The sequence below is a fragment of the Rhopalosiphum padi genome, chromosome 2, assembly GCF_020882245.1.
Source record: "Rhopalosiphum padi isolate XX-2018 chromosome 2, ASM2088224v1, whole genome shotgun sequence".
Lineage (NCBI taxonomy): Eukaryota > Metazoa > Arthropoda > Insecta > Hemiptera > Aphididae > Rhopalosiphum > Rhopalosiphum padi.
This window is the reverse complement of record NC_083598.1, coordinates 24,066,106-24,080,497: the sequence shown is the minus strand read 5'-3', so window position 1 is coordinate 24,080,497 and position 14,392 is coordinate 24,066,106. Positions and strand designations below refer to the sequence as shown.

Sequence of the window (14,392 nt, the reverse complement as noted above, 5' to 3'; positions counted from 1 at the left end):
CACTTATAAGATCAGTATTCAGTAAACATATTTGGTCGTACTAACCATAATGTCACATGCAAATATTCTATATGATAACTAAATTATATACGATTATGATTTAAATATTACAGACGTTTTACCGCAATAATTCCAGTTATTATTTGAGATAGGTACTTAAGTAATTCCAAGACGTATTTAGAAATGTTCATTCTTTGTGTTTAAGAATACGATGAATAAAACATATTAGTGATGGCAATTTCGCACATAAAGAATGCCAAAAAGGCATGTGGTAAAACCTAAAGAGGGTCAATGCGGAAAAACTCTGAAGGAATTATAATAATTTACAAGGGCTTTTTTTTTCGTTGAGGCACATAATATACAGGGATGATTCCATTAGGATAAGAACTTGAGTTATATTATTTTCACAAAATCAACGTTAATAACTTACCTTTATTTTTCTAGAATTATATAATAATATTTAAAGAAATATTCAAATCTATATAATTCATATTATATTATTTGCACAACATAAACAACGCCGAAAAGTAATACAGTTTCCGTAATCCAGCCCGTATGTCGTAAACATTCAAATAGTTTGCAATAAAACCCTCAATAGAAATAAGACATATATTGTAGGAATAAATTACTTTTAAACCCTCTAGGAGAATCCTAATGGTATTATTGGTCCATATTGGTATTACCCGATATATTGAATAAATATATATATATACTCCGTATATTATAAATGCATTACGCCATTACGTAAACGCGTGTGTATGTGTGTGCACTGCGTATCACACAATAATGAGATACGCACGACATATGATAACCATATAAATATAATTATAAGCGTGGTTTTGATAAATAGTAAATAAACTATTGTTGCTAAATTTTAATTTGCTTTTTTGATAACTTTTTGAAAATATCCAAGAAACCAAACTTCCAAAACAAAACATATTAAACAACAATGGTAAATATCGTGAGTATGATAAGTAGGTAGGTATAATTTGAGTGTACGTATAAAGTAAATGTTTATCACATGAGATATGATATATATATATATGTATATATATAGTATATTAATTGAATCCAAAAACTGATTTTTATTTTCTGTATCAATGTTTTTTACACACGACCATTACAGCAGTTACAACGGTTCAAAAACAGCTTATCTCAATATAAATTCCGTCATTATAATCAGTCACTATAATAGCAAATTAGTTAAACAATTACTTGAAATTAAATTAAGTAAAGTAATCGTTGGCTACATTCTGTAAAGCAAAAATTAGCATTTTGAGTTATCATAAACGCTTTAGATAATATTCGTATAATTTTAGCCCATACATAAATTTTATTTATATGATTCCCAAACTATAATTAACAACATGACTACGAGGAAAATAGTTCGAAACTCTGCTCAAATAATGCATAAAAATAGGTAAAGCTAAATAATAAAAAGTTTAAAAAAAGCACCAAAGAATTTAAGTTGGTACTTTTCAAGTTATAATGATGTCTATAAAATTTATATAGACAAAAACAACTTTCAATTTAAATTCTGAAGTCTTTATAGTTGATAACCACTTTCAATTTAAGAGTTTTAACAATATGATATTTTATAAAATATATTTGGTAGAAACTTGAAAGTGAATGTGACACAATTTTACCATGAAGATTATCAAATTTATTCCTTTTACTTAAAAACATAGTAAGTGCATTTTAATAATATTAATAATTACAAAAGAATTACTAAATATAAGTTACATATAAAATTTGTATTTATTTTTGTGTTCAAATTGATGTATTTATTATTCTATTAAATTTAATCTTACAATTAATTGTTACTTTAAAGTAGTGAATAAAAAATATGTTTTCTTCTGTATAAAAAATATTAATTTATTGTCATGTATTATGCATTAGATAGCTATATGTATAAGACTAAATTAAAAAAAACAATTATGTAATAAATAACCAAATTTATAAGACTTATTGCTAGTCTTAATCAGTTAATATTAGTAGGCCAATAATAATATTAAGTATATCAACATAGAAAACTAGATTAAGCTATGATAAAATGTAAGTAAGAAATAAGAGAAGACAAAAAAAGGTTCTTCACCTGCCATGGTTTAATAAATGCTTATATTTTAAAAATTGTATGTGTATGTACTATGTGTTTCATTTTTATTCGTGTGCATCTAAGTAATCGGCATATACCAAAATTGTTATTATTTTTTACTTTTATAGTAATATTTATTATTCTCAGAATTTTTAAAAAATAAATCAATTGTTGTAAATATATTACGTGTATATATTAGGTTAAAATAAACAATATCCATAATTCAAATTCAAATTTTAAAAAACAACTTTCATTTTTACAATATATTATATTGCATATTAGGTACATAAAAAGTATACTACAAAGAAATGATTATGATTTTTTTAATTAATCTATATTTTTCTTTAGAATAATCTAACCCTAAACACAAGACATAAAATAAATTTACATTGTTGTAACTACATATTTGTTGTTTACATAATTAGAAGAAAATATTAATGAAAAAGAATAAATTTAATATTATTATGAAAATAAATACTTGTACACGAAGATTTACCACTTTCCAGGCATGCTCGTCACAATTTTTTCTTTATAAATTAAATTATTACAATTTTTAATTAATTCATATTTTTGAATAGATACTTAGATTTACGCTATTTAAAGAATGATGTTTTATAATGCTATAAACTGCTTTTTTAAATGAGTACATATTTTTTTCCATAGATTGTTTAGTAGGTGGATATGTTTTTTTGAAAATGTTGATAAATTAATATAAATCAAAATATGATTAAGTAATTTATGCATTATTAAACTTTATTTATTAAGTCGAAAATTGGTAATTATTTTTAGAAGTTAATATTTACTTCAGTCAACAACTATAAGTTTAATTTTAGGTGGAGCCATGATCATATTAAAATTATTATGAATTATTGATAATATATTAATACTAATATATTTGTATTTTATCATTTTTTAAATGTATGAGAACGATAAGTAATACACTACATAGGTATGTTATATTTTGTATTTTTTTTTCTGTGTTAAACCATTATTTAGGATTGTTATTATCATTGGTGTTGAATGACTTGGAAACTATTCGTTCATACTTTGATTAAGCATTCTTAAAAAGATTATCTGCTTATCAATTTTATTGTAAAAAAAAAAGAATGGTTTTTATTGAATTAACTAAATCAAAATAACAATCCTTAAATAATATAAAAATTTGAATTTAAACAAATGCACTATGAAGGAATACATTTCAGTTATTTATGGTAATGATCATAGACCTATTAAGACGTTAGTTATTAGGTCTCTGTTAATAATGATAATAATAACAATAATAATCAAAATAGTTATAAATATAACTAAAGGAACTACTAATATAATATAGATATTAGATAGGTACACTAAAAGTTCAGACAAAATAACAGAAATATGAGTACACTAGTCACAAGTACCTTGAACATGACACAAGTTTGTTTATTTAACTTAATAAGAAATTATGTATAAGAAAGATACACAATATTAAGTTAAACGTTTAAGTGGTTTTGCAATTTCATTTGATAATTCATACTTTTTAAAGTGAGATAAAGGTGATGATAATATTTTAATAGAGAAATTAATATTAAGTATATTTATTAAACAGACATTAGTTCACTCAATGTATAACTAAACTCATTTAAATATTATAATTGCATAATTTAAAAATATTCCTTTACAATAATATTGTAAAATGTAATCATTTACCAAAATACTTCGATAAGATGGTAAAATTGTCAAAAATCCTAGAGGTTTCATTTATTGAAAAAAAAAATTATTATTATTTTTTTGGATATTCAATAGAAATTATTTAAAAATAAGATTTTTTTGTGATATTGAAATATGAATGAAAAATATATAACATATATTATATCATATGGTTATCATAAATACGTAAAAATCAATTTTCTACAATTTATTTTAAATACATTAAATATTCATGAATATATCAGTTTTATGTAGCCATATAAATTTATTGTAATTGTGTTTGGAAAAATTATATTATGTACCATATTAAGTTAAGTACGAATACTTACCATATAAACGTGATCAGAATACAAAAAACTGCATTATATTTTAAAATGAGTGACAATAGTAAACTAAATTGTTTGTTTATTGAATTGTTCTAATACAGTAATACCTACTCATATACTAAAAAACATTTGAAATTATTTTTATTTTATAATATTATAATAGCTCGGTAACAATAGCCATAAGGTGTGAAGTTGATTACATTTTATAACGAAAAATAAATGCCTAAAGACCAAAGTATAATAAACAATTATTATTATTATGAACAAACAACTACAATAACCATTGTATTGCTCTTTAAAAGTAATAAGCAAATTTAGTCATTCAATAAATACGATTTTTTTTGTTTTCTATGTATTTTAACATTATCTACCAGGTTATTAGACAATAAAATTCTATTATTAACATTATCAAATTATTTGATTAGGATTTGTTACATTAAATAAATTTGATTTGTTAAGTGTATTGACTGTTTTTGTCGAATGAGAGATGATTTTTAAAATATAATTATATTGCTAGTAATAAAATCATTTTATTATTAAATTATACTATAGAAAATTTTATTCAGAAAAGTGAAAATGAATAAAAATGTTCAAATCCTTACAGTAATTAACTTTAGAAACAAACAACATGATTTAATGTTTTATATATTTTTTCATATAAAACAATTTAGCGACTACAGTTCTCCACCAATGATAATTTAATTTAAAGCAAAATACACAAATTTGTTACAAGAATTATTATTATTATTATTAAAAGACATTTCCAGTTAACACATTTTGTTTTAACAAAAATAGAAATATCAAAACAGTCTTGCAATTTTTTTCTCAGAAGTAATCCAGGTATTGTTTTGATTATAAAAACTGTTGGAATGTACAATATAAATCGGTATTACTTTTATCAGCCATGTATAAAGGCGAATAACTTTTAATTTATTTCTTCGCACCAAGTATAATTTTTTTGAGAGTTTACATTTAAATCCTGTATTATTTACCATCGTGGAAGATTGCTTATGAATTTAATAAATTAATATAATTATTTATTGAATCGCAAAGAAACAACTATTATTGTTTTATTGTTTAGTAGTATTTTTTGAGTGAAATACTTTTTAATAGATCTCATTTAAGATGCTTATTATTTGTTTCTCCATCAACAATTAACACGTATCATGTTAAACAATGTTAGAGAAAATCATATTCAGTTTTAAGAAATATTTCAGCTTAATAACCTTGGATTTAAATAGGGTTTTTGGGAGGTGTTTTAAAGGAGGGGTATTTAACGAAATTAAATAACTTTTATACATTTTTGAACAAAACTGTATGAAATAGATATAATAGTCATGTTAAACACATAATATCCAAAAATGTAAAAAAAATAGGTGTTTCTATTTAAAAAAAAATGTAAGTTGCATTGCATATACGTGTACTGAAAGGGTTAAAAATTAAAAATGTTCTCAAAATGTGTATCTGAGTACTCTCATTCACTTCCCCAAAATCTCATTTCAATCCAAGTTCATGTAGCTAAGATATTTAATTGTATCTAGAATCGTGATCACACTGTATATTATTGAAATTTAAAAAAAAAAATATTTATCCACATTTGCTAAAAAATTTTAATCTGTAAATTAGAAAAAAAAAAAATTCTATAAATGCATAGTTATCATAAAATACCAAGCAATAATATAAATTATAAGGAGAATCTATTGTTTATTAAAAAAGGTAAAGATTAAAAGGTATAAATGTTTAAGAGTCTGTAAACAATAGATATAACTTATTAATAAGTTTGCTAAGTTACTTGGCCACATTGTTTAACTGAAAATAAATTAGGAAGGCAAATGAATCAGGAATACAGTGTATTCATGAACTGAAAGAAAAAAGTAAGATAACTCAAATTTATCGCCAGGAATCACATAAAAGATCAAAGCATAGCAAAGATTTGACCAAATAACAACATTGATAGCAATATGATAGGTCTCATAGAGTGGACAATTTAGAAGAATATAAACGAAACTGCACATGAACTTATACATATTACTGGCTGAATTACCCGTCGTTACTGGGTTATTCATTTTTACCACATTTACCCTTTTTAACCTCCTTAGGGGTTGAATGTCGACAGAACTAACTCTAAGCGGACAACTCCTACCTATATACTATACCTACCTACTGAATTTCAGCGTCATAGGTCAAGTAGCTTTCAAGATTTCATGTTTAATCTAAAATACCATTCTCTTTTATATACCTACTATATAAATAGAAAATGATGCATTTTACAAACAAATGCTCAAGATTTTTAATATTAATATATTATTAGAGTTATTTAAGACGTTTGCGTTTTAAAAGTTATAGAAATAATATTAAGAAAAAAATGAGAATAAGATAATATCTATAAGACTAATTAGGTGTGTAGTAAATTCATAGTCATTTTACATTTTTACGTAATACATAGTCAATATAAGAAAAATATATTGTTATAGTAAGGTTAGTAAGGTTAGTAGGTTAATAGGGCCCGTTTCCAATGCAAAGTGCATATTTTTTTGGTTGATTTTTAACAATGCTTTTCAAGTATGTAATTCATTTTATGTAACGGGTGCTTCAAAGCTGAAACTTTTATTTTGCATTTATTTGCATGTTTTGACTTTTTCATGTTTAGATCCAATTTTCATTATTGGGTCATATGGTTGGTTTTAATGTATATATTTGTTGAATTTACTATATAAATTTAGCATATTTAAAATATTATCTGAAAATAAATTGTCTTATTGATACTAAAAGTGGTTTTTATTTAATAGGGTTATCGGGTAAATGTATATTTAGAATGAATAATACTGCCCCAAAAGATATGCGTGTCAACGTCATCACCACATCAAGTAAATTTTTCAAATGTAAGTTTTTTTTTTAATAAAATAATAATTAAATATACCTTATTTATAAATTACTAAATTGAATAATAAAAATTATATTGCATTTTTAAGGGCATTTTTGACTATTTTTTAGAACATATTTGTGTAGTTTTAAGTGCATTTAGTTATAAACTACATAATATGCATAACGTCTTGGTTATTCACATTTCAAATAATATAATAAATAATATGTACAATTAATAACTGAGTATTTATCAGTTATGTATTATATGATACATAAATTGACAAACATTAATTTTACTTTTAAAATATTGAGCTCTTATTAGCCTAAGATGTATAATATATAATATTTGAAATTTTAATTTATGACTTTTAACCTATTCTTGTTCTTAATTTACCATTTATTAAACATTGATCATATGAACGAAAATGTTGAAAACATTTTCAATTATTTAAGAGTATATAACCCCGAAAATGTACATAGACTATCACTATGATAATACTTATGTATTATAATATAATACATTTACATTACTAACCTTGGTGTTATATCTTGAGAGTAAAATACAGCGGGAACATTCATCAAGTCACGCAGAATTTCTGACATTTTTGAATAAAGGTAACCCATAGACACTAATGGAATCAAGTATCTGAAAATAAATATTTAAAATAAATAAGCAAACAACGCTACAGTGATAAACAATGGAATAACAGCGTGAATAAAATATGTTTATAGTAGACACGATAATATCTTCAAATAAATGTATTTGATTAATGAAAATAGTATGAATATAATATTATCTAGAACTAGTTCAATATTGAACAAGACAATAACACAGTCAAAAATAGTTTTACTTAAATGGGATTAAAAATAATGCATACATTTAATTTCGGATTAAAAAAAAAAAAATTATTTTATTTTTCGTTTGGTGTATTTGGTGTAATTTTAATAAAATATGTCGATAAACAAAAGAACATTATAATGTAATTTTATTCGCATCGCTTAAGACTTTAGCGGTGACTCTTTTTTGCACATATTAATACATTTCTAAAATTATTTACGACAACTTGTTTTCAATAATTGTAGTTATATACAACTTTAAGTGTATAGAGTGTACCATTAAGATTACGTACACATCGTTATCATATCTTTGGTCGATACTACACGAGACAGGATTCGTTTAATCGTACTTTTCTATCAGTTATCGCCTCTTGATATCTATTATTTAATATTATAGTTATATTACACCAAGTACATGGTTTTTATGGTACAGGCTTTATTCTTTATATCTATATTTCTAAGATGACGTTAATGACAATATTTTGGATAAAAGTTTTCACCGATAATTTATAAACCTTAAAATCTTATTTAATGTTTATTTATGTACATTTATGCCGATTTTAACGTAATATGAAATGGACGCTAAATTTACTTAAAATACAAATAATTTCAAATTTCACGAGTATAGGCAACTAAAAAAATGAAAGTTTCAATTTTCATTGTAATAATGAATTGTGTAAAGCTAATGTAATTTTAAGAAATAAAAGAAATTAAAAGAAATTTGTTAACCAATTTAATAGTTTAGAACACAATCATTACCTATATTCAAATCAGGTTATAAAAATAGATATAGCAAGGAGCTTATTCAAAGAAAGGTAGAAAAAATGTTTGCAAAGTAGTATTCTAAAAGTTAAAAAAATAATTAAGCCTGCCAATTTATAATACCTCAATATGATTAGACAAAATGTCCTGAGCTTTATAAAGGGCAAAGATAAATACTATATGAATATAATAAATTTTATCAACAGTAATTATTTATTCGAAAATTTGGCATTCGCAAATTATGGTATATTTTATATGTGGTTAAATTTTTCTGGAAAAAGATTTTCATTGTTCAAAAATTGTGTGCAAATGAGTTGTAGCCAAAACGTTTTGTAAGCATAATTTTGATTAATATTTAATAAATAATTTTTTTAATTAATATATGGAGTAGGTATAGGACAGTTATATAATATCATACTCAATTGCTGTGTACTCAACTTAGATGTATTTATCGTTATTTTATTTAATTTTACATTTTTTTTTTTTTTTAATTTGATTAAGTACATAATATATAAAATGTGTGCTGTCCATTTAAGCTACTAATTTATTTTTTAAGATAAATAATATAGCAGACTAGGAATTTAATAAAACTGTTAACTTCCTATTGCAATAACATAAATACGTTTTATAATAAATTATTATATCATGTATAAATTAACAATAGAATAGAATTTTTTTACTTCTTGTTTTTGTAATTCCTAGTTTAAATTAATGTAGCTGATGCATACAATATTATGCCAACCACTACACGGGAGTCACAAATGGATTAGCACTAATGTGTTTTAATAAAAAAAAAAAAACCATCGCGTAAATAATTCAATTTATCTACAACAGTAGGAACTTGATATTAACCATCGATTGGTTTGATGTTTGTTGTGACACACTAAACAACAATTATTTATTTATTTCCAAGTTGCGGGTGTAAGTTGCCCTCATCAATATAATATTACAACATAGTTAGTCAACCATGCATGAGATATCTGTAAAATCCAGTGTACGCGTTTACGGCGGTACACTATCATTCTAGAAAATGATTAATGCATTGTATGTATTTCGAATTTCGGGACGAACTCTGTTTTTGACACCTATTAAATTATCCCGAATTCATACATATACGAATACATTATTTATTAATATTTAGTGTAAAATAGATATTTTCATTTAATAATTGATACACGAATATAATATGTATATAACAATAAATCTACTATGTACTTCGTAAGGTATTTAAACATACACTTTTGCGTAATTCCGTAACTAATAATATTATAATGTTTACTGTCAAGACTTGTCACCAAGAAGCATATTATTTACAATATGAATTTAAAACAGACCGTATCGATAAGACTTCCTAATTTAAAATTGTAAAATTATTCAAATTTAAAAATGTTGGTAAAATATTTTTATGAATGCTAAATCATTTTGGAAATTTTTTTTCATCGTTACTAATATTGTGTTACTTTAGAATAATAAATTTTCTAAAACCAAACTTAAAGGTAAAAACATTGGAGTTCTCTCATTGGTGTTTAACAATATTTTGATTTTTATCGAGTACTTACGGGTATAAAAATATAAAATTTCTCATAGTTTGTTTAAAAATTAACATATTAAAATTAATGAATGAAAAAATACAGATAATATTCTTTTCTTTAAGTTTGGTAATGATCACTTCGCTCTAATAGTAAAACTAATAGCACAAAATTGGAACTGCTGAATACAAATCGGCTATGGTGTACGTTTGTATGACGGAAACGACATAATATGCAGATATAACGTCCTATCAATATCCGCATAGTTGCATAGATTAGTTTCTTTTGTTATATATTAAATCTATTTAAAATTATGCGTTTGTACAATTATGTAAAAAAAAGTATCCAATGTGGAATTTGACTGCAATTCTAATAAGAAAGTTTATATTAATTTTATTATGATCCCATAAAGATAAAACTTTACTAGTTAATTTATCATTTAACAATGATGTATTGAAACAAATTAAATAGTTTTTGCTGTGTAAATGAGTTTTTTTATATTAAAATATGTAATAATATTTAAAAAGGTATAGTTTATTTTTTAATTACATTTTTAATGGATATTTTAATCACATGCTTAATATCACGTTTACTTAGCGATACATTTCCTACTCTTATTTTAATTTTATAAATTACTAAATTTAATTGTTGGTGTAATTTAAACACATATTTACAAATACCCATCACGCGCTACAAGTTAGTGACCCGTAAAGAGTAATATAGTATAGCAACATAAAGCAACAAAAGTTTTTATGTTATACCTTAAGAGTAAAACCTGTATGCTAATTGTTTATTTTTTTAGCGAATAGATACATTTTTTTTAACTGCAATTATTTTAGCATTTGAGTTTTATTTCAAACAAAACTGTACTGAAATTTAAAATTATTGTTATAGGAATTTATTAAATTAAGTTTTAGTTATATTCAAAATAATATTTATACTTAAGAACACTTAAAAAATAAATTTATATATACTTATAACAATGAAGACTGAACTGTATCATGTCAGTTAAACATAATTTAAGAAACTAAACAAATCGAATTAAAAATGAGTAAAATTAACTGTGATCTGTATAACTTGCTTGAAAAGTTTAAATTTAATGTCAAAATAATATAAATTATAATTACTACAATACAATTACCTTTTTGTAGATTAATAATAAAACACATCTGCAAAAAATCAATAGCCTTAAAATAAATTAAGCCACTGGTAATAATTTCTTGTGAATATACATAATATGCATAATAAATGATAATCCACAAAGGAAAAACATGTTTAACTGGTATCTTATTACAAAAAAATCGTACTATATGTAGATGATGATGAATGCGTTTATATATCAGAGGTGGCTATCAAAGAGTACTTTGTTAGTCACGCGACAGCAAGTGCTACTCACGTATAATTGATGAAAAAAGATGCTTCGATAAACTTCATAAAAAAAATGTTTACAAAAACACAATTAACCATACGTATGTTTCATAATGTATGTTTTATAAAATAACAAGGTGAACTGTAATGTAAATATAAAAATTCCAAACGTTATGTTGCATTTAAATTACACATTTGAAATTGATTTATATGTTGGCGTGTAAATAGTTGTAAACCCTCTACAATCATCTCTATGGATAAAAGTATTATAATCAATTTTGTTTTAAAATTGCGTTCCTAACACACTCGAAACGTTACCAAACACACACTCGAAAAATGTGTTCTGTTTTATCTCGTTTTTTTTTATGTTTAGGTAATTTAAAATAGAATTGTGTGCATTGCATAAGGTTTATTTATTTTATTTTTATGCATATTTAATAGATAGGTCATATGTATTTTGTGTACAATAGTGGAAACGCATACATGAAATTTGGTTATAAATTAAATGGAATTTACTTTAGAACTCAAACATCAATCACATAAATTATAAAAAAAAAAGAAAAAAACATTTTGGATACCTACTTAGAGGTTTTGTAGACTTTTTATTATGTAAACCATAATATAGTATTCTATTTTTTTTAATGGTTTTTATAAAACAAATTATATTTATTTCAACACTTCAATAACTTTGCACTAATAACTTTTTTGTAACATTTAATTGTCTACACACAATGGTATTTAAAAATGCAATGTTTTTGACAAAAATTAATTCAACTAACCGTATTTTACTAATAGTAGAATAAATAAATTTAATAGCAATATAAATTTTTCGTTTGCAATGATTTATCAAAGAATTTAAATAAACTTGCTCTTCAAACTTACTCACTCCTCAATTACGAGGTACGCTCAACACCTACTACAGCAAAACACCGGATACTTCCCCCTAGTTTTTTTTTTTATTAATGACAAATATTTTGTTATTACGTATATTGATTTTTATATGTTTTTCTAACGAAAATGATGTTGAAAATAAATTATTTCGATACTGCTATGATTGTAGTTCAATATATATTTTTTATATCGAACACAATAATTGGATCCTTTTCAGAGGTCTCAGAAAATAATTACCTTGTCCTTAAAAAACATTTGATCACGGCATTCTTGACTACGATTAAAAATGCATTATTATTTATGTGAATAAGATAAGATGGAAGTCATAGTGGCTATTAATGTTATTTGTACCATGTTTAAATTCTGATTAAAGTTATATGTCTCGACTAATAGATAGAATTATATACTTCCAGACTAAAAAGCATTTCGTTTAAACGAGTTTTTGAATGTTCTAGTTAAGGATATCAAGTCATCAGATGCTAATTATAACAAAACAAATTTTAATTACGTTTATTTGAGATAATTTCTACCATTATTAAAAAGAATAAAACGAAAACATACGTTCAAAGGTAATAAAATAGAGTCATTTAAAATAATGTTAAGGTTCTTAGTTCGAAATTTTTTTTCAAATATTTATATCTACATATATAGTTTCATTATTTTATTTTTAAAATATTAAAATATTCAAAAATATATTTTTCCTTTTACTGTTTTATTATTAACAATTTATTATTCTATATAAATATTATATATATTATGTTACAGACAAAGTAGATCATCACGGGCGATGTTTGCCTGGTGCTTTTGGGAAATACACTAAAAATACTATTTTGGCCGGGCAGGGTTATACTTTGATCGGTCCTAGGTACTTTGCTCGTAGTAAATTGGACATTGTAACCAAAGCTATTATCAAAACTTACGATTTGAGTAAATTTTTTAAAAATGTTACACAATTAAGAAAAAGTAGGTATAGTGAGGAAGATATGTACTATATATTATGATATAATATTAAAGTCAATTTACTATATATTATATTTTTTGATATTATTTACGCATTATGATATTCTTAAAGTAATAGGTATGAGAGAATATAATTATAATAGTAAAATATTATGAATTGTCTGTTGGTAGGTATTTAAAATACTATAGTATGAGCCACGAGGTACCAATATATAAAACTCAATATTATCTCCTCAACTATCATCGTTTCAAGATTATATTTTCATCTGCAATATTATCGGCTTATCGGTAAATCGGTTTTAACTTTTAAGATGTTGTACAATAATTATTACCACAATTATTAAGTCGTACTTAACATATGTGAGTTGTTAATACTATTTATTATATAAGTACAGCGCAGTCGATAATCGATAGTCGTGTATATTATAATGTTAATATATAGTGTTCTCTCTACCAGTTTACTACGTGCAATGAAAAATTAGTTTCTTTAGAGGATGTGCCTGATCTAACAATTACATTATAAGAAGCAACGAGAAAATATTCAAATTTAAGAGGATAGGGTTATGATAGATGTAACTGTACTAAAAAAATGTTCAAATAAAAAATGTAAATGTATAAGGTGGCTGAGATAAAATGCAACTCACAATGTAATTTAAATAATAATTGTAAAAATAAATAGTTAAGGCAATAATATTCAACTAATAATGTAATAATTAATACGATTAGTAAGCTTAGTAAGGTTTATAATTATATGAAAAGAACTTTTGGTTTATATCTCCCAACCTACATTGGGCAATTCTATAAAGCCCGAGCAATATACAATTTTGCTAAAATTTCCCATCACAATCGGGCAATACCACAATGCCCGGGCAATGTTAGCATTGTCCAATAATTTACTCTGCCCGTAACACACACTAATATATATATATTTTATACACATTGTCACATTGAAAACTATTTCACTCATAAATTATTTTATAATCACTTACTATTTAACCATTAAATACTGTAATATTTGCAACAATGTTAACAATAAAATGGATCGTTGTTTATATTTAAACAATAATAATAAT

General features: G+C 23.8%; 1 protein-coding gene across 1 annotated transcript in view; it reads right to left on the bottom strand.

The window, feature by feature from the left end:
* LOC132920739 (prolactin-releasing peptide receptor) overlaps nt 1-14,392 on the bottom strand; it is a 99,168-nt gene that overhangs the window by 28,390 nt on the left and 56,386 nt on the right. The window contains exon 5 of the mRNA XM_060983380.1: nt 7,508-7,618. Within this exon, the coding sequence (XP_060839363.1) occupies nt 7,508-7,618 (111 nt within the window). The remainder of the gene's footprint in view (nt 1-7,507; nt 7,619-14,392) is intronic.